The sequence below is a fragment of the Mytilus californianus genome, unplaced genomic scaffold (genome assembly GCF_021869535.1).
Source record: "Mytilus californianus isolate M0D057914Y unplaced genomic scaffold, xbMytCali1.0.p SCAF_8, whole genome shotgun sequence".
Lineage (NCBI taxonomy): Eukaryota > Metazoa > Mollusca > Bivalvia > Mytilida > Mytilidae > Mytilus > Mytilus californianus.
The window spans coordinates 17606827-17630407 of record NW_026262734.1 but is presented as its reverse complement, the minus strand read 5'-3'; the positions used below and the strand labels follow the sequence as shown (position 1 = coordinate 17630407).

Genomic DNA, 23581 nt, shown 5'->3' with positions numbered 1-23581 from the left:
ATTATAACACAATGTTGACTGCTTTACCGCTATTTTTTGACATTTTTACCTATTATGTCTGTTTGTTTTGTTCACACATCGTTGTCAATATAATTGAATTTTATGCGACCGTCATACAAATGTGAGGTTTAGCTAGCTATAAAACCTGGTTTAATCCACCTTTTTTCTGCATATGAAAATGCCTGTACCAAGTCAGGAAAATGACAGTTGTTATCCGTTCGTTTGATGTGTTTGAGCTTTTGATTTTGTCATTTGATTAGGGACTTTTCGTTTTGAATTTTCCTCGGAGTTTAGTATTTTTGTGATTTTACTTTTTGCGAATGAAGAGTGGTTGTGTGTTATCAGCTTCATAGTTCCCTGTGAAGCCAATTAGTGTTTGCCAATAGACTATTTTCCTATTACCGACTTTTGACTCCGGAGTTTATCTTTTTGGACAGGTAATCCTCACTCTAGTTAGACACCATGGTACTCGGTCAACAAAGAGCAACGTAAAGAGGTAAAATCAAGCTCTTAATCCGAATTTTTTGGAGGAAATAAACTTTTTTATGTTTTTATCATACGATAAAATAATCGAAAAACAGTAAACCCCCACACCCTCCCCCCACCCCCCACCCAACCTATTCCCCCTCTCCCCCGAAGTTCACAGATTTTATGATTGATTTTACTTCTTTTGGTTACTCTTACTTGACAGAGTACCAGGATGTCTAACCACAGATAAAGTTGAAAATGTCAAAACATTTTATAATCTGGAGTCAAAAGTTGGTATTATGAAAACAGATTATTACTATAGTTTTACAACACTCATTGTACAAGGACAATTTGAATGTGTTCATAGCTTAGCATAACATCTCTGCTTGATACTTCACTTCTATTTATAAATATTTATAAAATTAAGAATATTGGAAAGGGCTTGACATATCATATTGCAAGAAATTACAAAAATAGTAAGCAAAAAGAAAACGACGCAACTTACCTATAAATTAAAAACAAAATTGTTCAGAGAACAATTGTAGGTCTTTCCACCCGTATAGATCTATTTTGATATGAAAATAGTAAAATTCGGTTTAAAATGTCATTTCTAGCGTCAAATGATAGCTTATTGTACGCTGATTCCCAAAATATATGGTTTCTATACACATTTTTTTAAATAAGGGAGATAATTTGTAAATTTAACGGACGCCATCACGAGTTGGTTGACCGTTATGGAATAACCGTTTCACAGATGATATCGGATATGTTCCTTATGTCGTAACTACAATACCCTTCCCTTTTCACGAATGTGACCTTCCGAATTAGACTACTTACCGGATTTGTAATAACATAAGCAACACGACGGGTGCCACATATGGAGCAGGATCGGCTTACCCTTCCGAAGCACCTGAGATCACCCCCAGTTTTTTGTGGGGTTCGTGTTGCTTAGTCTTTAGTTTTCTATGTTGTGTCATCTGTACTATTATTTGTCTGTTCGTCTTTTTATTTTTGGCCATGGCGTTGTCAGTTTGTTTTCGATCTTTGAGTTTGACTGTCCCTCTGGTATCTTTCGTCCCTCTTTATTGTCTAATAAATGACATAAATTAGCCAACCTGAAGTTAACATATATGATAAGTTTACAATTATTTCAAAAAGCAAGACAATTATTTTTTCAAATAATTTCTTTTCAGAAGATTCACTCTATCCTTTATAGAGATAAAAACATTTTTCATTATGATAAGAATTTTAGTCAATAACTTATTTTTTTTTCATTTCTACTCTAAGATTATTTTACGAAGCAAAAAATTAAAGTCTCTTCAGTTATTCTTCATGCACAACTCCTGTTTTGAGATTTGAAAACATTTTTGGTAAACAAAACTATTTTTTCCTAAACCATTTAATGATATTTGTAGTTTTCCTGAATAATAATAGATTGTACAACTTTGTTATCAAAATTTATTGTAAAAAGATTGATATTGATCATTTTATTTTGTTAAGAAACAGGCTTGTTAAACTACTTGCTTCGTGGTTCCTTTACACACATCATTTGCATGATTATAAGTTAAACTTAATAAAAACTATTTCATATTTGAAACAAACAATTCAATACAATGTACATCATGTACAATAACTTTTTTATTATTTCTTAGATAAATAATTATTTAAGGATTCTCTGTTTTGTTTTCAAATGCTAGTCAATAACTTATCTTTGATTTTTTTTTCATTTCTTCTCAAGATTATTACCAAGACGAAATTAAAAGAATAAGAAACAAATTACATATAAAAAAAACAGATTAAAAAATGATAAAAAACAAATAAAAAATAAAAGCATTGTAATAGATAAAAATAGATTTAATTTAAAGTCAGAAAAATGAAAAAATAATATATATTAACAAAGAATAAAACAACATTTTATTCTACATTTAAAAAAAAGTGAAATGTCAATTTTAAAAGAAACCTGAGTTACCTGTACAGGTAAATTTTTATGAAACATACAAGCTGAAACTTCAACCCTGATTGATTTCAACAGGTAACATAATTAGATAAAACATCAACCTATGTTTTATGACCTAAATAAATGGCCAACATCTCAACATTGAATATCCCAATAAATGGCCACCATTTGATGTTGACCATACAAGAGGGTGGCCATAACTAAAAGGAAGTCTCAGGGTGTACTGTAGCTCATAACGTGTCAACGTATTTTAACATTTCTATTTTTTTAAATGGTTCTTAGTATAAATAACATTGTCTTTTGTAAAACAAATAAATAAACACATCCAGACAGATGAAATATACAAAATACATAGGATAAAAATAAACTGACAGAGCCATGGGGAAAGAACGACCCAAAGACAAACAAAAGTACACAAAACGCAACGTAGAAAACTAAATACTAAGCAACAGAAACCCCACAAAAACCGGCATTACAATGGATTGGAATTTTAAAATAAGAACAAAAAGAAATCGAAAGTTCAAGTCAATATATATTTGCTTAAAACTTTGATTTTTCACTATTACTCTTGGTTTATATGCTGATGTATAAGGTCGTTGTTTTAAATCCACGTCTGTTATATTTTCCGAAAGAATGTTTATCGCATGCATATTCAGGACGAACCGAGTTATAAAAAGCTAAGCTCCACATGCATACTTCCATTTTATGGTTCTTCTTATATCATTGTACAATTACTTGCAACTTGTTGATGTTTTTAGTGTAAATTTTAGGTTCAGATCCGAATCAGTGTCCGGAAGGCTTATGCAGAAGTTATAACGGGCAATGTGTTACCAACTTGAACCAATGTCCAACACCAACTTTAACTCACACTGCAACTGAAGTTTCTTCATTAAGTACATCTCAGTTACAAGCATCTGTGTATATGTCAACTACACCATCGTTGTACATGTCAAAAAGTTCAGTTATAGAAACGACGACAACGTCAGTGGAATATGTAACTCCTACAAATGAAGATTACACTCCTGATGCGGAAAATAGTGATCTTCTATGTACGTTTGGTCAAACAGATGATTGATTTTATGTTAAATCGAGGTTTATAATATCTTTCTCATACATTGGGGAAAAATAGCATCGGTGCGAAATAAAGATATAATTAAATACATAAGACAGCCACAGACGTTGTTCAAGATTTGAAACACATTGAAAGTACATGCACCGAATTGAGACCTCATCCCAGCCAATCTTAGTAGTCTGTAGTTGTGTTAAAACTAGTTATGTGGTTCTCTAACCATATTTGCGTCTCGCTTTTTTTTTTTTTTATTTTTGAGGTGATGAGATTGGTAATTTTTTCTTACATATGATATGATCACATGGCCCAGAGTCTATAAATTAGTATGTGCAATACTTGTGACTTTGTCCTACATGGAAATATTCGTGCATTGAATTGAACGAAGTAAGAACTTCTGGTTGAAAATGATATATGCCTCATCAGACTTGATTGTATTTAAGGTACATATAGGGTGAAGTAGTGCTTACATCTCACCTCAAATATACAGAGTTGAAACACAACTAGCCAGTAAATAACGCATTAATTAAAAGTACAGACTTCTTGTAAAATCTGCAAGCATTCAACGTTTGTTTTTTTATTTCCTCGCTTCCTTTTATTATCATATGATAAGGTAATTTTTGTTATTTATAAACTGCTTCTTCTGTTATATATTTGACTAATCCATAAGAAGTTTAGTTGTCGGGTCGGTTTTTCATAGATCAGCAAAAACTAAATGGGAATGGTTCAGTGCACCAAATTTTAATTTACTAAACATTAGTTTGCCTACACGTTTAAACATATTATAATTACGTAAACAGGTGCATATATTGATGTTTGGTTTTTTTCTTTGAGGGAATATGATGTTGATGGTCTTTGATAATCTCTGTTCTTTCTTGGTATGTCTTTTGCTCTTTTGTTTGATGTACTTTAGTCATAGTGGCCATCAAACTTGTACAACTTTACTTCTTGTTCTACATACTCTGATAGCCTTATATATTTACTAGTACACGATTTAGAATTATTTCAAGAAAATTAGAAAATATTGTGTGTTTCGTTGTATTTTATATTGTTTTATTTGCAGACTTGCTGTTCCTTTTGTTGTTTATTCCGATTGGTTTAGCAGTATGTATTGTATACAACAGTTTATATTGCACTGATAATTACTCATAATATTTCCAATATTATAATAACTACAGAGCTATAGAAATTTTAGAACAGACAGTATAAGAAAAAAACACTTTCAAAAAAAGTAAATGGAAAAATATTTACATGTAACGTTTCAATTAGAGTTATACATGATGATCAATTTAACAGAAAAAAATAAAGAATATGCGGTATCCATCCATGGTACAATATTAGTATCTACAGAAAAATAAACACACACAAAACAAAAGAACAGCGCCTGTACTGCTGTGACACGGATACGGAGCAAACAAAAATCCTCTCATCTCACTGCTGTTCTTCATCTCAAAGTCACGGAAAGACCTTTGAAAAGGAGCAAACAAAAATCCCTTCATCTCACTGCAAGTTTAAAACGGTCACTAGCATTGGTATGAGCGGAATTCCTTGCACAATGATTTGGATAGACCTTGTAAGATGTAATCCCACCAAACGGGACCCGATAAAAACAACTTAATAGAAATTAGTACATATTTTAAACAAAACAGTTGTAAATGTAAAACTATGTAGAATATGTGTTAGTAGTTAAGGTATCAAATGAAAAGTGAACCACTGGTGATCTTTGCAAAACATATATTGAACCTATTATTTTGAATAGTACAAAAATGTATAAATGAATACGTTATTCATTGTTGTTAGATTTTGTTGAAATTTTTGGTATATATAGCTTTGTTAAATTTGTACTGTAGGTTCAACTTATCCTTTATCGTGTAGAGGAGAACAAGTAACCATTGATGGTCACTCAATTTTCTGCTTGGTCAGAAGAATCGGACTGCCCGTTAGATTAAGTCACTCTCTCAAATATACACAGATTCAACAGAAAAAATAAATTTGTCGGGACTCATTTCCATAAAAAAAAGTACAAAACTATCTTTCACCGTCGAAAATGAATTGGAAGCAGAGGTCGTCAGGGTATTTATTATGTTCTTTTTATTGTGAAAATTGGTGTAATCGAAGAAATCTGTCAAAAACATCTATTCAGATAAATGTCTGAAGGTTGTTGACATTTGCACATGTTGCATATAACTTTTCAAAAATAATTTAGAAATAAATAAAAGAAAAGTTTATATGCCCATTTCAAGGATTAAAAACTAGATTTGAATATTCGCAAAGTTTTTTTGTGTTCGTACCGGCCGATATCATAACCAACACTGGTGGTAGTCGTATGACGACAATACTTCAAGGAAGTCCTTAAGAATGAAATAATAAATTCAACTGGATTTAAGGTCGTGCACAGCACAGAGAGAGTCAAGTAGTAAGCAATCATGTCACTGTAACAGCTCAACTTTTAAGTCTTCGTGACTCTTTTCATCCACCCCCTCGTGTGTAAACGGAAGTTTAAGTTTCAATGCTAGGTCGTCTTCTGTATTTTGTTCTCATTTTGAAAACAAAACTCGATGGTAATCACCATTTCAGTTGGCTGTCAGATTTTTCCAAATTTTTATACTACATTAATGCACGTAATTTTTAAACGAACATTTAATCCAAGTTTATAAAAACCAACCGGTAAAGATCTTTGAGATCTCAATTTCCTCTAATTTATATTCTGCAGAGGATATGCCTTTAACAACTATAGATATAGACTATATTCTTTTCATACTTTAAACGACACAATTATTTTACATCTCCAGCTGTGTGACGTTTACATTCTGACTTCAAACGTGCGATTCTACGTCAGAGTTAATTTTTATCTAACCATTCGGTCCCAGTACTTAAAATATGTCAATCCTTTATGGGTGGATTCAACATATATAAATAAAATATTCTTTGTTAAATATTTGTTTGTTTTTATTGTGATTAAGATTATAACACAACGTTGACTGCTGTGCCCCTATTTTTAACATTTTTACTTATTATGTCTGTTTGTTTTGTTCACGCATCGATTTCATTATAATGGAATTTGATGCAAGATGTTTAGTTAGCTATAAAACCAGGTTCGATCCACCATTTTCTACATAAGAAAATGCCTGTACCAAGTCAGGAATATGACAGTTGTTATCTTTTCGTTTGATGTGTTTGAGATTTTGATTTTATCATTTGATTAGGGACTTTTCCTCGGAGTTCTGTATGTTTGTGATTTTACTTTTTACCCTTAAATTTTATAAAAACTTATTCTTAAACGTTGTTTTGGTCCTTCCAGAAAATCTAACGAGTAAAATTATTTCCAGCTGAGTTTTTCATTTTTCTCTTATGTTATTTTGTTACATCACTAACACAGGTTTTCAGGTTGTTTGAGCACTCTCAAAAATATGTTATCCCGTTGCATTTTTTTTATATGCCTGTCCCCTACTATTTAGAAGTCTGTTATTAAATAGTTGTCTTTTCTCTTGCTGTCATATTTGTTTGATTTTTTTTTCTTCATAGTTTTGCCATAAATTAAACCAAGTGTTTTTCTCATTTAAAATATTTTGAATTTAGCTTCTGTCTTTTCTAATTACTTCAATATGACAACTAAAGTCAGGCTAATCTGAAAAAGAAAAAACAAGAATACTAAAAACATCGAAAGGGGCGCCTTTTATTCATCTTAAAAATGTTGTTAAGTTTTAAGGAAATCAATCTGGGCTTACTGGAGTAAGAGTATATATTGATATATAGGGATATATAAAAATTGTCTAAATTATTACGGAAAAAATGAAAAATCGAAATGATGCTACCAACTGAAATGCAATATTTTCACAAATTCAATCCACGCACAGCGGAGTAGCAGTCTTTGGATTGTGTAAACTTCCCTCTAACACCATACACCATTACACCATTCACCATACACCATTACACCATACACCCTGTGCCATTACACCATACACGTTACACCTCTGCACCATACACCTTACACATTACACAATAATGCAATTCAATTTCAAAGAAAGTTATATACAATATACAAAATTATTTATTCATTTAAAAAATCGAATTTTGATCACAATATTGTAAATTAATGTATAAAATTAAAAATAAGTTCTTGTCAATAATTTGCATAGTTTTAAATTTCGTACACCAATCAGTCACGCCATTCCCGATCGCACGTTACATCATTACACCATTCTCTTACACCATACACCATAGCACCATACGCCTTCTACCATTGCACCATATGCCATACACCATTACACCATACAATTTTTTTGGGGAGGTTAACACCATCCAAGGGCTGTAGGTGTCCCAGAAGTGAAATATTGTCTTTATTCAAATAGTTAAAATTTCGTAACTCTGGAATAACACAGAAAGCAATTGTCAATATCAAAATGGAGGCTTTTTTCCGTTGCTTTTAAATACTTGATAATTGGTTGAAGCAAGGTAACGTTATCGAAATGAGAGTTAACGAACGGATGGACGGACGGACGGACGGACTTTGCAATTGGTTTATCACAAAATTTTACGGCCGTATAAGTTCGAGTTCAGTCTTACTGTCAAAGTCTGGCATTTTTATTTTCTTTTAAAATCAATATTCCTTAAAGGAAATATTTAATAGATAAAATACTAATTTTAATCTTTTAGTTAAATTATATAAGCATGGGAAAGTCCAGATATTTTATTGCGTATTTCTTTTCCGTACTATAATATAGTTCCCGTCGAGTATAGGTTTGCAACGAAATCTTTAACAACAGTCACTTTGAGAAAGTTCGACCAAAGTTGTAAGTATGTTGTTTCAATCTAATTGATAACACTTTTGGAAATTATCAGAATGAACGCATATACATGTACCTTAATATACGTTAAATCCCGTCTTGTTCGTTAATTAGTTTAGGAATTATACACACTAAGATAATCAAACTTTCCCTTTATTATTTATAATATATGTTTATGTTTACTTTAAGTATACCTCTACTTCAATCAAGTGTTTATACATCTTTTCGTAATACGTCATGCATGTAATGGTGTAGCTACAACTGTATCTGGAAGAATTCAGTGGTCTATCGAATGTCTACTAACGGTCCTAATATGTTTCATCTCAGTATTTTAAATGCATTGTTTAAAAAATAATTACATGAAACCTATGTTCGAAGACGTAGACATTTTGTTCCTATATGATAATATTTCATTTGAATAGACAATGCATGTTTTAGATACCACTCTTTCCTGCTTTTTATTTTGCAATGTACATTAAGAAAGAGAGTACAAGCCTAACTCGCTGATAAGTATGCTATACGTTAGCATACAAATAAATAATGTGACGGTGGGTGCTACTACCAACAAATCAAAGCTGCTGTCAGTACAATGTCATACGCTTAGCTTATATTGAAAATGACAGGGAGGACCTTCCCCTTATTTGGGACAGTCATACTTTTGAGTATTCAGGTTGTAATTTGTCTTGAAACAAACTAGCTAATCGAATTCACGACCTTCTACACTCGAAACAAGCACCAATGCGGTTCTTCTAAAGAATATAAGCATTTCATCAAATGTGAAACACATATATATAATTGTCCTTACATATAAACATGAGGAAGTATAACTGAAATTCATTGGTGAATAGGACTTGCGTTTTAACACGCAGATATTAAAAGAGGGAAGTTTAGTATCACTACACAGGTAATATCATTTGTTACTCGTGTTACACTGTACCTGTATTGAGATATTGTAATAATGCAATTTTGTCGAACATATTTCTGTCATAAAATATGTTTCATTCATAGTGCACCTTACAACAGACTGCAACTAACATAACCAATCGACCTCTCGGATAGTTTTATAGATAGAAGATGAGGTATGAGTGCCAATGAGACAACTTTCTCATCCAAGTCACAATTTGTAATAGTAAACCATTATAGGTCAAAGTACAATCTTCAACACGGAGCCTTGGCTCACACCGAATAGCAAGCTATAAAGGGCCCCAAAAATGGCATGTGTAAAACAATTCAAACGGGAAAACCAACAGTCTAATCTATATAAAAAACGAAAAACGAGAAACACTTTTGAACCACATCAACAAACGACAACTACTGAACATATGAATTTGTTGCATTTATGCATCGGAATATACTTTGATTTAATAAGATGGAAACATGAAGTCCCGTTTGGTCTTTCATTTTTTGCGTCTTGATTTTTTAAGTCAGTTATGTTGTATGTGTGTGACAATGTTGACACCGTTTTGGCTGCTAGATCTAAATTATTGTCATGTTAACCAAATATGTTTGAAAACCAGGTTTATCCCAATCATTTTCTTAAGAAAACGCCTGAACCAAGTAGGAAATATGGACTTCCCATATTTTTTAATTGCCTTGGAGTTTGGTAGTTTTGTGAATATTTTTTTACGAAATTTATTCAGCATTTATTCTTGAAAATACTTTCAAAGTTGGCAATGGGAATATTTTAACGGACTTAACGGTATCACATTAATGTGTCTATAAGTATAGATAATATAGAAGATTGTATCATAATTTGACCATTTTTTTTTAATTAAAGGTGACTTTATATGAGGAATTTTAGTATACCAGAAAGTAATGAAGAAGACTGCCATAATCACATTAACAATCGTTGTCGTCTTTTATATATGTGTAAGTACAAACATGAAGTATAAGATCAAGTAAATGAGACAGTTGTCAAATTGGGTTTCGAAATACAGTACTTTTTATATCAAATCACTGTCGTGTTTATTATTGGCATATATTTGTTTATAAGTTCATTGTCTATAGTTTGACGATTTTCCCTTCAGAAATGCACAAGTAAATGATCGATTCCAATATTTATTAATTAAAATAGGATTTTGAGCTTTCCTGTCGATATTCGGTGGTTCTTTCGGGGCATTCCGTATCCCTTTACCAATAAACACTGACTGCCACGAAATACACGATGTTTTCTCGTTCGTGTCTAGTTCAATGTTTTCTGATTTTATGTTAAGTCAGTCTGCCTCATATCTTGACTTACAACTAGAAATTGACAATGACGGTCGGTTGAAAACAAAACTTTACGACAAAAGAGATGATTTCAGATTCCCAATTGTGACCTTTCCATTTTTAGTTCCAAATGGTGAAGTTGAAATCATCACTTCGCAAATTTACGGACGCCATCACGAGTAGGTTGACCGTTATGGAATATCCGTTTCACAGATCATATCGGATATGTTCCTTATGTCGTAACTAAAATCCCGTTCCCTTTTCACAAATGTGACCTACCGAATTAGACTATTAACCAGCTTTGGCTAGCTTTAAAACCTGGTTTAATCCACCATTTTCTACATAAGAAAATGCCTGTACCAAGTCAGGAATATGACAGTTGTTATCCCTTCGTTTGATGTGTTTGAGCATTTGATTTTGCCTTGGAGTTCAGTATTTTTGTGATTTTACTTTTTTTGATAAAGTTGAACATTTTTCCTCAATCTTTTCTTGGTTTCTATGGAAACGATTTATTCTACCAGTAGGTTGATAAAGTTCAGTTGTAGCGTATACGCAATCTATACATATGTCACACTGCTACTTGATGTTTGCCTGTAGTTTATAATTTTACAGCAAACATTGTACATAAAATAATTTGAACACTTTTATCTATAATGATTACATCAATAAAATTAATTCATTTCAATCCAATTGGTCATAGTTTTCAAAATCATTTGTATCAGTTATCTGTCATATTACAAATATTTGTAGCACCGGAGATCAGGGCCAGTTATTGGTCTTGTATATCATAGATTATAAAAAAAAACAAGCTTGGTCTTTTTCTTGGTGCTCTATAGTCTATGTTCATTGACAGATATGCATGTTTATTTATGAAAATTAGATGAGTATGTATGCTTCCCAACTAAACAACTACACAACTACTGACCAATGAATGTGGATGTTATCAATTATAGCTCACCCTACGATATGCAATAATAAGCAAAACCCTTCAAGTACTAGTGTAGCAACATGTAAAAGGCACTGGCCTTATAAAATGTAAAACAATTTGAAAACGGTCTGCTTAATACTTAAGCAATAAACAAGTAACATAAACATGTATGACAGACGAAAAATAAGACAACAGAAAACACAAAAACAACTAAAAAATTGTTAGCGGCACAACCTACCAATATATTAATATCTTCTAGAATATTCATCAGATTCCCATCTAAAAGAAGGGTTCATCGTGCACACGATCTCACGTGTATACTGGTGTTTTGCACCCTGAAATTATATTTCATCATTGTATTTTTATTGTTAAACAACTCTGTAATTCACAAAAAATAAATCAAACAAAAAGCTAAAACGTTAAAAAATTATCTGTAACATATTTTGACTTTGAATAGACAAAACGGAAAATGAGTAATACTATGTTGTTGTTGTTCAAACATTATTATTTGGATTACAGTTGTCCTTTCGTTATATTTTGAAACAAGAATATATAGTTGCTTTCATTTGTCTGTTTGTCATTTTATATAGGAAAGGCACCCAATTTATAATTGTTTTTTTTATCATATGTGTTTCGTTATTTTCTATATCAGCATAACAGTGCTAGAGATATTGACTTTTCCTGCATTGATTTTAATTGTCCGTTCCTATCTTTTAAAAGTTCTTGTTTTTAAGCGCTGTGAAATATTTGATGACAAAGGTAAATCAAAATTAAATTGAATTCGGTTACGTTGACGTAATATCAACATATGTTGTCTATTTTATAAGTGTGCAACATAAAAACAACTATAAAGTCAGATTATAATCAGCTGTTCGTTTACGTCATTTTGTGTTTTTCCCAAACAGGCAGTCGAACCATGTGATACAAACCAGTTTCAATGTTATAATGGACAATGTATTCCTAATGAAAATAGGTGCGACAATGATTTCAATTGTGGAGATCGCTCTGATGAACTAAACTGTAAGTAAAGTTTCTGTATCTAATTTATTTTGCATTTTCTACAGAACAATAATCAGACAATAGACATCAAACGCGAAAATAAATATCGCTACTAACATGTCAGGATATTTTAACATTCCTACTTTAGGTAAACTCGTTACAGATACCAGGATTGAAATTGTGTATTTGCACCAGACGCACATTTATCTACAAAAGACTCATCAGTGACGGTCGAATCAAAAGAAGTTAAAACAAATTCTTATCAAAACAAAATTTTATTTAGAAAATAAATAAATAAAACTTACAGCTACACAATGTAAGGATCGAAAAACAACTAACACGTCCCTTATACAAATCATCTCCTCCTCCTAAGCGTTCCTTAAACCAAGTAAAGCATATCGAAGGAACAAAATTAATGAAGGTTCATTTTCATTTACAATCCATTGTTTATTGTCAATATAATGGAATTTGATCCGACTTACATACAAGTGAGAGGTTGAGCTTGCTATAAAACCAGGTTCAATCCACCATTTTCTACATAAAAAAATGCCTGTACCAAGTTAGGAATATGAAATTTGTCATTCATTCGTTTGATGTGTTTTATCTTTTGATTTTGCCATTTGATTATGGACTTTCCGTTTTGAATTTTCCTCGGAGTTCAGTATTTTTGTGATTTTATTTTTCATTGCAAAACCCTGCAAAACCCTGCGATGTATCTATTATTTTGTATATACTCCATATACAGACGTTGTTGGATTGTTACTAGATGTATTTCACTAGATTGATAAGTATTCAGAATCGTAAAACAGCATCAGTGAACTCGTGGTAGTGTGTTTGCCTCGAGTGCGAAAGTTCAAGTGTTCGAACTCCGGACGGGTAAAATCAAATACTTTTAAATTTGGTATTTGCTGCATCTACCATACTGCATACGCAAGCGAAATTAAGAAGTTAGAGCAAAGAATGTTCAGCTCGGGTCATAATAATGTTTCTTAGCAGTTGAAGTGTAAAATGTTTTCCTGTGGACGGTTACCTTTTGAATTAGCACTTTGATAATTCGATTCGGCATCTCGGTCTTGTACAAAGCAGGATAAATTTTTGTTGTACATTAACATGTTCATCATTCATAAAATGCATTAAATAACTTGTCAGTGGACTGCATGTGCTAAATTAAAAGATAAATGGGGTCGATATTTGGTATACTTACCTTTGGCATACATACTGAACTATTTTCGTTTCAAAAGATAAACACATGTGGAGATTTGTGAAAATATGTGAAATATATTCTCTACAAAAGTATATTATTAATACTTGTAACAATTCTTATGAAAATGATTAATTTTTTTAAAACGTGTCATGAATTTAATACACAAAACTGATAGTTGTACATTCATTTAGTTTTTAACAAAGCATCGGTGATTTCTACATACGAATTGAAATAGATAATCTTCATACTGTATCAAGTAAAATAGCAATTTAAAAAAAGGGTCCATGTACTCGTCTTCAAGCTTAGGATTAAACTCACTCTAAAATGCATCTTTTCCCGATAAGTCGCAGTTTGATATCGCGAAAAAAACATGTCATGTAAGCAACGTCATTAACTTTCCATTGATTGAATCGTATGGCATTATGCAACTAAACATCATCCGAATCGTAAAACAAGAACAAAACGAGTAGCTAACATAGACTATAATAACGTTATCTAACATTGAACTTTTCAATATTACTTTTCACTAATTAGCCAATTTTGTACAACAGTGTTATTTCTAACTGCGACATTTTGGAAATAAAGATGTGTTTAGTTTTATCATAGAACATTTAAAATATTCTACAGGTTAATAAATAGTTGGTTTACTAAAGGTTCATTCTTCAATATCGCATCCTCATGACTAACGTACGTGAGAAAATGAGCTCCTACAATGTTGTTTGCAGTTTTATATGAAAATTTTGATCGTGTCATCTCATTGTATTTTTACTCCCCCTTGTTCACGATCTTAATGTTTTTTTAGGTTCAAATGCGTACGAGTGTCATGAAGGCTTACACAGATGTTATAACGGACAATGTGTTTCCGAGTTGAACATATGCCCATCACCAATTTTATTTCGAATTGAAATATCACCCACACGTACATCTCAGCTACAGTCATCTTCTGTGTATATATCAACTTCGGTTGGCATTGCAGCTACATCGTCATTGTACATAGCTCCAAGTTCAGTTATAGAAACGACGACAACATCAGTGTATTCTGCTTCTATTCAACAATAGTAATCTTCTATGTAAGTTTGGTGAAATTGAGTTCATTCAAATATAAATATAAGAAGATGTGGTATGAGTTGCCAATGAGACAACTCTATATCCAAGTCATAATTTGTAAAGGTAAACCACAATAGATCAAAGTACGGAGCCTTGGCTCACAACGAACAGCAAGCTATAAAGTGACCGAAAAATAACTAGTATAAAACCATTTAAACAGGAAAATCAACGGTCTAATATATGTATGTATTGGAACAAAAAATGGAAAGGCATCGGTGCGTTAAACATAAACCATGATATAAGACAGCCACCGACGAAGGTCATGACTTGAGATAGGTACCTTTACAATTCCCTTTTTAATGTCAATAAATCCACAATTAATGTAAAATTCATATAAAGTGATATACGAAATCAAAAGAAAACAACAATGTAATGCAAAATAACGGTAAAAAAGACAACATATACACAAATCTGAAAACAAATAAGTCACATAGAATAAAAGAACGCGGGCAATTGTTAACCCTCAAAATTCAATCTAATTTTAAGTTTTGTGGTTGATTATGAAAGGATGATAGTAAATCGATCTTGCATAGCGGTAGGTTTCTTGCTTAACAGGGAGACTTACAGTAATTGAATTAAGGTTATGTGTACCTGTCGCATAAAAATTGGTTTCGGACTATCAGATATACTGTTCTTATTAATACATCTCACCAAAATATCAGCATAAGCTAGTTGTTAGAAAAAGTACAGCCATCGTATTATGGATAAGCATGGCTTGGTATTATTAAAACAGCTATTTTAAGTACCTTTAGACTTCCTCTCGAATCTAAGAGCATTCATTGATGATCTCTAGATGACCATTGTAAGTTGTTTTATTTATTTCCTCACCTCCTTTGAATTATATCCGACAGGATACTGTTTGTTATTGTTTATTACATAAAGACAATAGTAGTATACCGGTGTTCAAAAAGCATAAATCGACTTTTTAGCTGTTTCTTCTAATTCGACTGATCTGCATCTTTAGTGAAAGAGACAATGTGTTTTAAAATCTAAGCATTCGGTCAAAATATATAATGGGGATGGTTGAGTGCAAAATATCATGTTCGTCTGCTTTTACCACCAGGGCATTTATAATCATGTCAGCAGTTGCGTATTGGTTTTTACTTAATGTTGTTTTGATTTTATTGAGGGAATTTGACGTTGACGATCCATGACAGTCCCTCTTATTTCATTCACTACTTGTCTAAATGGCTTTTGCTCTTAATTGTAGTTGAATGACCGACTCGTTGTCTTTTGTTTTGATAGAAAGACAATACACAATATCTATTTTTTTCGTATATACTCAAGATTTGCGAGTATGGTCTTGAGGAAACGATGATAGTCCGTCGGAAGGGGACGATAAATGGCTGACCCGTGTTAAGAGAGAGAGTCATATATCTTGCACGTAACAGACATCCTTGTAGATTTCGAAAAAGAGCAGGCTAACTCCGCTACAAGGCAGCACTCGCACCTGCAAAGTGGGAAGGGATTAATATAAGTTGCAATAACTTGGTTCCCAATCCACTATAAATAAATATGTTTAAACTAAGATTTATACAGGATATGGTTGCGTTTAATTAATGTGTAAAAAAGTGTCAATGATTCTGTGACCCTTTATGTACTTTTTTTATTTGCAGATTTGCTGTTCCTTTTGTTGCTGATTCTGATTAGTTGACCAATTTTTTTGTATACTTAACAGGTAATATTTTATTGATGCTGAAACATAACAATGTATTACAGTTACCTGACCCTAAAAGTAAATTTTTGCTAAAAAATTTACAATTCTAGTAATTCCTGTTGCTCAATCTTTACTTTTCTTTGCAATGTTTTGTTATTTATTTTTTTTCTTTCCGTCGTTTTTTTTTTATCTTTGTGTCCACAAGTTTTTTTTTTATTAGACTTGAAGTGTCATCGTGGTATCTTTTCACTCCATTTTAAACAATTCAACAAACAAAATAAACCCACGAAAAAAAGGATTAAAGTTGTTGTAAAAAACATTTTTCCTATTTTTCCAAATTATCAAACGACTAGACATTGGAAAATCAAATATGATAATATACACAAAAGACGATAGCGCGGAATATGTTTCACACCATCCGATGAAACTCGAAGTACCGAAAACGGACTTCCACTGAACGTATGGCCAAATTTTTATGACGATAATACAACTTTCATGAAAACAAAAACATTTACTGTATATACCTAAACAAGTGTCGTGTCATTATTGAAACCGATCTGAGAACCTCAACCGCTCAAAGTAAAGGAACTACTGTATCATCACAATGCGAATATCTGCAATAGCTGGTGGCTAATATATAAATGAGTATGACTTCTTATGCACAGCTTCATTGATGATTAATACATTGAACGATATTGTACAAAAACATTCCCCACTAATCGAGTTTTACAAATCTTTAGCTGACCTTTCTATATGCTAGTTGATGACTTGATAAATGCATGTTACACTGTAGTCACCATATTACTAATATATTATGTTTATTTGTTGAGAAATTCTATCTATTTGCAGATGTAATAAAAGAAATGTTTAAATAAAGCCGTGAATACTTCAGAAGGAACAATGACACATTTTATTTGAAATTTTTTTAATGAATGCGAAGTAACTCCTAACATGTGCTACCTACGACCAGACATAAATAACACAACACATATCTGGCAATCGTTCAAAGTTGAAAACATGTTCATGGTATGTAAACAGAACCTCATTATGATCAATGCAAAAACGAATGCTAATGAGGCTGTTTGACCACCATAACTATCATACTTTTGTAATATTATCTTTTATTTCATTTGTAAACAGAGGTAGATAAAATATTGTGTACATGCGACCTTTTTATATATAGTGCATTTATTCGTGTGTTCTGTTTTTTTTTATAGATTGCGAATATCTCTTACATTCACTTACATTCAAAATATGCAGTGTCAACCTCAGACCGATAAGTGTACAAGAGGACATACTTTATATATATAAACACATGTGTATAATTGATACATTTTCACAAAACATTATAATCATGATAATGAATGAATGGTGAAATACAGCAACATGTAATTTTTAAATTGCCATAACAATCAACAAAGATAGCATATATATGTAAGCATTTTAGAAATATTGCTATGTTTTTCTAAACTTCAACGTGATTAAATATAAAAAGTCGTTTTAATTTGTATCTACCGACCGAGCGAGGGCTTAATTGCCAGTCAAGGTCGCTAAAAAAAACCATCATTGTATCTAGGATGTGCTGTACAATATTGTGGTATATGTATATTTCTAAGATTATCAATTCCTGTTTTGACATTTGAATAGATAATGAAATGATTTTGTTTGCACATTTTTATCTCAAACTGTTCTCGTAATTTGATGTTATTTACAGACTGATAACGTTGCTCTTTTTATACGATTTTATAAAACTGTTGCATCATATTGACAGTGGATAAAATGTTAAATTAGGACAATTAAATTATTATTGAATGTCCAACCGTTACTCTTTTTTTGTAAAGAAAATAATGTGTTACAAGTCATGGTCATACAGTGTTTCGGATTGATCATTTAATTATTTTATTTATTTATTATTTATTTTAGTTTAGCGTGGCATCTTTTCTAAACTATTACTCATTTTTGTTTAGGGATTAGCTAAAACCCGCTTTCGGGCGCGGGATTTGCTCGCTGTGACCCTTTTGAATGAACTTCAGAAGCTTGGGATGTTTTCTGCTGTTTGAACTGGTTTTTGTCTCATTCACACATTCTTAGTGTTCATCCGCCTATCTTTTTAGTAGAATCAACCTTCCATATTTAGTCCTTCTAGCAAATATATACAAATTACGCATAGAAATAATTTGTCCAAAACTATGTCCCTTGTAGGAAAAATACCAAGGAGTCCGAACATCTGACAAAAATTCCCAAACCTGACCTATGTACATCCTGTGACAACATTTTGCATTTTTACCTCATATATTTTCATTTAATCCCATCATTTTGTCATCATATGCATTACATCCAGTAGTTAACTTTGTTAATGATGTAGCCTTCAAATTCATTTCATGATTTTATGAAAGGATTTGTATGTGATATAGTTTCAGGCATTTGCGATTGTAATAATGACAAAGGAATTCCTCAGAAGCCGTTGTCAACGAAAAACAATGAAAAAGTCTAATATTTGAATTCCTCTCTTTTAAGTGATCTAAATATGTAATCATTTATCATACGCTCTTTAGTCAGATGTAAATACGAATTTTTAATCATCCTTCAACAGACGATATCATATCAAATATTAAACAAACATATCTTCATACAGATGGAAAAGATATCGTATTAGGTAGGTGTTATTTTATATATGTAATCCGTTTTTTAATGAAATATGGAAAATATACCGAGAAAAAACGAAAAAACGACAAAACAAAACAAACAGAGGAGAGTAAACAGGACACTACACAGACAACAAAAGGTTGAGCTACATCAAATTTGTAGAAGGATTAAATGCCTCCTGATAAATTAAAACGTTTATAATACACAGTGCATCCAGTCTTGTTACAAAAGACACGTTTTATACGATCGAACATTTGGACGGTAGTATGACGACAACATGAGACACATAACCGTGTCACCTGCGAGGTATATTCCCAAAACGATAATCTAAATCATGGTGGAGTTAGTTAAACGTTAGAACAGATGACCCCCAACTTTTGTTCATTTAGAATTCTTAGAAATATAGATTCTTTCTAAGAATCAACATTTTATTAGGGACATGAAAATATAAAAGCCATGTCATATCATATTGACTGAAACATATATAATTTCAAATTTAAGTCTTGGTGCAGTGTTGCTACATAAAACACTTGAAGCTGAAAATTGCAGCTCAGTAGTAGGTACGTCGGTACTGTATTATACCAAACTTTTTCTTTTATTGTTCGCTTAATACTTAGAAATGAAATTATCATTAAGGTCCTTTTTGTTCATAAAGCTCTCTTCAACTGTTTCGGTTCTTTTACATCTTTGGATTTCAAATATTCTGCTTTGAGCGTTCCTGTTGAAAGTAAATCCAGAAAAAACGCTATGGACCATATTTTTATAATATATAAATCATTTGTTTTGTCGTAAAGAGTTGATGTCCATATAGCCACGATTGGTCCATCGTCAATGTGTCAATCAAGCTTTTAAACAGAACTGTCGGAATAGGAATATATGTTTTTTTTTTCAAATTAAATGACATAGATGCAATCAACAGAGTGATCTTACCATGCATTAAGCAATGGAAAGACATCCTCTATAAAGTGGAATGTGTAAAGTTAAAGGATAATATTAGCTTCTTTAATTTTGTCTTGAGAAGGTCCTTCCTGATGATTGATTAATTGATGTTTGTTTAAAGTCTAGAGGAAATTATTGCATTCATATTCAGGATAAGAATGAATTAAATACAAATACGGGGATTACCACGAGTCTTTTCTCTGATCATCTCTTTGTGTGTAAGCTGGATGAATATTTTATTAGAATATGATACAAGAAAGTTTGCGAGAATTAGACCACATTTTGTTCCTTTATTTATACCAATTGTCTATGTTTGATGACACACCAAATTTACGTTACATAACAGGTACACGATATTTTTTATAAAGCCTTTTTTCAACAAATAAGAATGATTTTCAAATCAAAAACTATATATTTGTATCTATACTTTTTTTTAGTTTAAAAACTATTTTTGTCAGTTTTTCCTGAGTTGATAGAGTTGAAAGACTAAAACTCGTGAAGATAGATAAGATAACTGTAATTATAACTTCATATATACGACAGGAGAAGAATGTATTAACTCTGATAGATCTTTGGAATTTGTTTATTGTCTTACTCTAAAACACACCCCATCAGAGAAGAAAGGTTCACATAATTCTGAGGACCTTTTCTCTGCTAGTAAAACAGTAGTTGATAATCATGAAAATAGTTATAGATTTATATAATAGTTATTGAAGAGCTGGTTATTATCGTGATATATGGACTGCCCACAGGATAGTAGCATTGACTGCGACAGCGATAATGACCTCGCCTAAGACTCAGTCATTATCGCTGTCTTAGTCAATACCACTGTCATGTGGGCAGTCCATATATCACGATAATGACCAGTTCTTCAATAACTGTCATGATTATTTCATTGAGGAACCATATTTTAATAATTCTCATAAATTCAAATTGTTCAAAGCAAACTCGAGTTATTGTACGATTTCTATAGGAAAGAGTGAAGACCAGTCATAGTGATAATTATAAGTCACTGCCATTCATTTAAGTGCAATTTTTCAGTTTATGAATACAAAATAAAGTTTTCTATTATCTTATAATTCTTGTTGCTGCGTAGTTTGTCTCTATCAGCTTCGGCTCTACGATCATTTGAGTTGTCTGTAGCAGACGTGCCTTCCAGTTTAGCAATGGTCCAAACGTCTGAATCGCGATTGCGTTTTATTAAAGAGACATCACTCTAAACAGAGAAACCATGACCCACTGGTCATTAACATGTTAAAGTCCGTGAACGACCGGTTTTCTGGTTCTGTTAAAGACCGATGGATTATTTTTCTAAAGAATAAAGAATGTCATGTGCCACTTGATATCCAATAAGAGAAGCTAATTCTTAACCGATATGAAATAAATATCTATAACCTATAAAAGTTGCTTTAAGGATAACTATGAAACCTTGGTATCAAGAAGAGTTAGGATTTTCTTTTTCTCATCTTTTATATGTCAAACGATACTAATAATTTACTATTTTATACTCATATTTCAGTGCGTGCTTGCATCTCATATATTATCCCAGTGAACTTGAGATAAAGGATACTACCAAAACTAATGAGTTTGCTTCAATTTCTTGATCGTTTCTTTTAAATGGACACAGATGGACTAATACAAACTAGAACGTATATCAAACGTGATGTTTTCACCTTTACAATTGTCACTGTACATTTCTTAACAGTTACATACCCTTAGTCTTCTCGTATGACGTTTACCAATCTCAATTAATATTGTCCGTTCGTGTATTTGCTCACTTGAGAGATTTCATTAAGTGGTGGTGCTCCAACAGATTTATAATGAAGAACGATTGAAAACGCACTAGGGTATATTTTACGGTCACCATCACGTATTACTTGACAAATACGCTATCTGAATCTCAACCCAATAACGACATGTTTTCCTGGTCTTAAACATATGTTTATATCAGATACCAAAACATTTTAAATTAAACAACACTTTATCAATTCCGTGCGTAGAATTTGAATGTTTGATCTTTAATATTTACAAATTATGTCCAATTCCCGATTGCGAAATTTTTACTGAGTGTGGATTCCCGTGGCTAGGTTGCCTTCGGCTGTTTTCTGCTCTTTGGTCGGGTTGTTGTCTCTTTGACACATTCCCCATTTCCATTCTCAATTTTATGTATAGCTGGCGATGCTTACCCTGTAGCCCATCCCGGTCTCGCTCTCTTTGGGGAAAATGTACTTCCCTCAAATTTTGTTTTTTATTTTTATTTGTATTTCGTAATAGATAAATAAGATTCGATCACCAGGAAACTACTAACGCCTCTTATTTACAGTTCTTTGATCCCATTATAGTTATAAAGTATTCACTTAGCTATAAATAGAATAGTTACATTTATTCGAAATGTCAAGGCATAAACATGTTACATACTTTTAAGAGTTAAATTAAGTATTAAGATATTCTTTTCAGATATTCAAAATGATATTTTAAATACTGTTACTACACTATGCATCCAGTAAATCTAATATATCAATTTCAGTAGCATTCACCTAATTGCAATTACTCCGGTACTTGCATGATTTTGATGCTCCGAGTGTTTCGCATATTTTTATAAATATAGTGCGCCTGTTGAAAAATATTTTAGAACACGTTTCATCCTCCATGAACTTAGTATCATACCATACGTTTACGTAATTTTAATAAAGATGATGGTATTAGCCAGTTCCCGACAGTACTCTCTGCTCAGTGACCAGTGCTCAATAACTAATTTCAGATGTAACAGTGCTTGTAAATGTTCAGTTAATAAACATTTTCAATCAGCCGAAAAGATTGTTTTACTTCCCTCATGATCAGTCAAACTACATGTACAATTTTCAAAGTGTTTGCCTACTCTAGTCTATCCAGTCTAGCCCTTCTGTTAAATTTATTCCTCATTGTAAAATATTGGCTTCCTTGTCTTATGGTAAGAGTCTATCAATTTATTTTAAACTAGAAATACATGTTATGTGCACTGATGCCATTATATTACGTCTTTTTCAATGCAATTCTCTTTATCTAAGTGTTTGATTTTGACCTAACTTTTGATTCGATCGTTACCGATGAGTCGTATGCAGACAAAACACGCGTCTGATGTAACAAAATATAAGCCTGGTATCTTTGATGAGTTTTTACACCCACTGGATCGAATCCACTGCTGGTAGACGTTTTATCCCCGAGGAGATCACCAGCCCAGTAATCAGCACTGAAATATCATAACTATGGTGTTTTTCATAAATTTTCTGTTGATAAAATTTTTGATTGCTCGACACACTTAAGTTTTCTATTGCCATGCACAGATGGTCTTAGTCGTATTTTGCACAACTTTTTGGAATTTTTGCTTGCAGTGCTCTTCAACTTCGATGAGTTTTTATTGTTTCATACAGAAAATGAACTATCTGCTGATATACTGACGCGCAATATGTTAACTCATAATGCTAAAAACATACATAAAAACTGAACAAGAATATTCCTAAAGTATATTTACGTGCGGCGGTGAAAACTATGCAGAGCAAACATTTTGAAAGGTATGAAAATAATGTTATCAATAGTTCACCTCAATTGTAAGAAACCTTATCTTTTTGTATGAAG

General features: G+C 32.0%; 1 protein-coding gene and 1 long non-coding RNA gene across 5 annotated transcripts in view; both read left to right on the top strand.

The window, feature by feature from the left end:
- Positions 1 to 8153: 8153 nt before the first annotated feature.
- The window catches only part of LOC127712680 (low-density lipoprotein receptor-related protein 2-like), a 110866-nt gene continuing 95438 nt past the window's right edge, over positions 8154 to 23581 (top strand). Inside the window, exons 1-4 of one of the 4 annotated variants that reach the window (XR_007987242.1) lie at positions 8169 to 8284; positions 10056 to 10151; positions 12324 to 12434; positions 14420 to 14666. Coding sequence is in view for 1 of the 4 variants with exons in the window: in XM_052219275.1 (XP_052075235.1) it covers positions 10094 to 10147; positions 12320 to 12434 (169 nt within the window). In the remaining 3 variants the exon portion in view is untranslated. Of the gene's footprint in view, positions 8289 to 10055; positions 10152 to 12319; positions 12435 to 14419; positions 14667 to 23581 lie in introns of those variants that run through there. The other 3 variants (XM_052219275.1, XR_007987241.1, XR_007987240.1) reach the window with 3 other exon arrangements.
- On the top strand, positions 14668 to 17549 carry LOC127712682 (uncharacterized). The gene is made up of 3 exons (XR_007987243.1): positions 14668 to 14687; positions 16341 to 16402; positions 17231 to 17549. It is a non-coding gene; the product is annotated as an uncharacterized LOC127712682 (long non-coding RNA).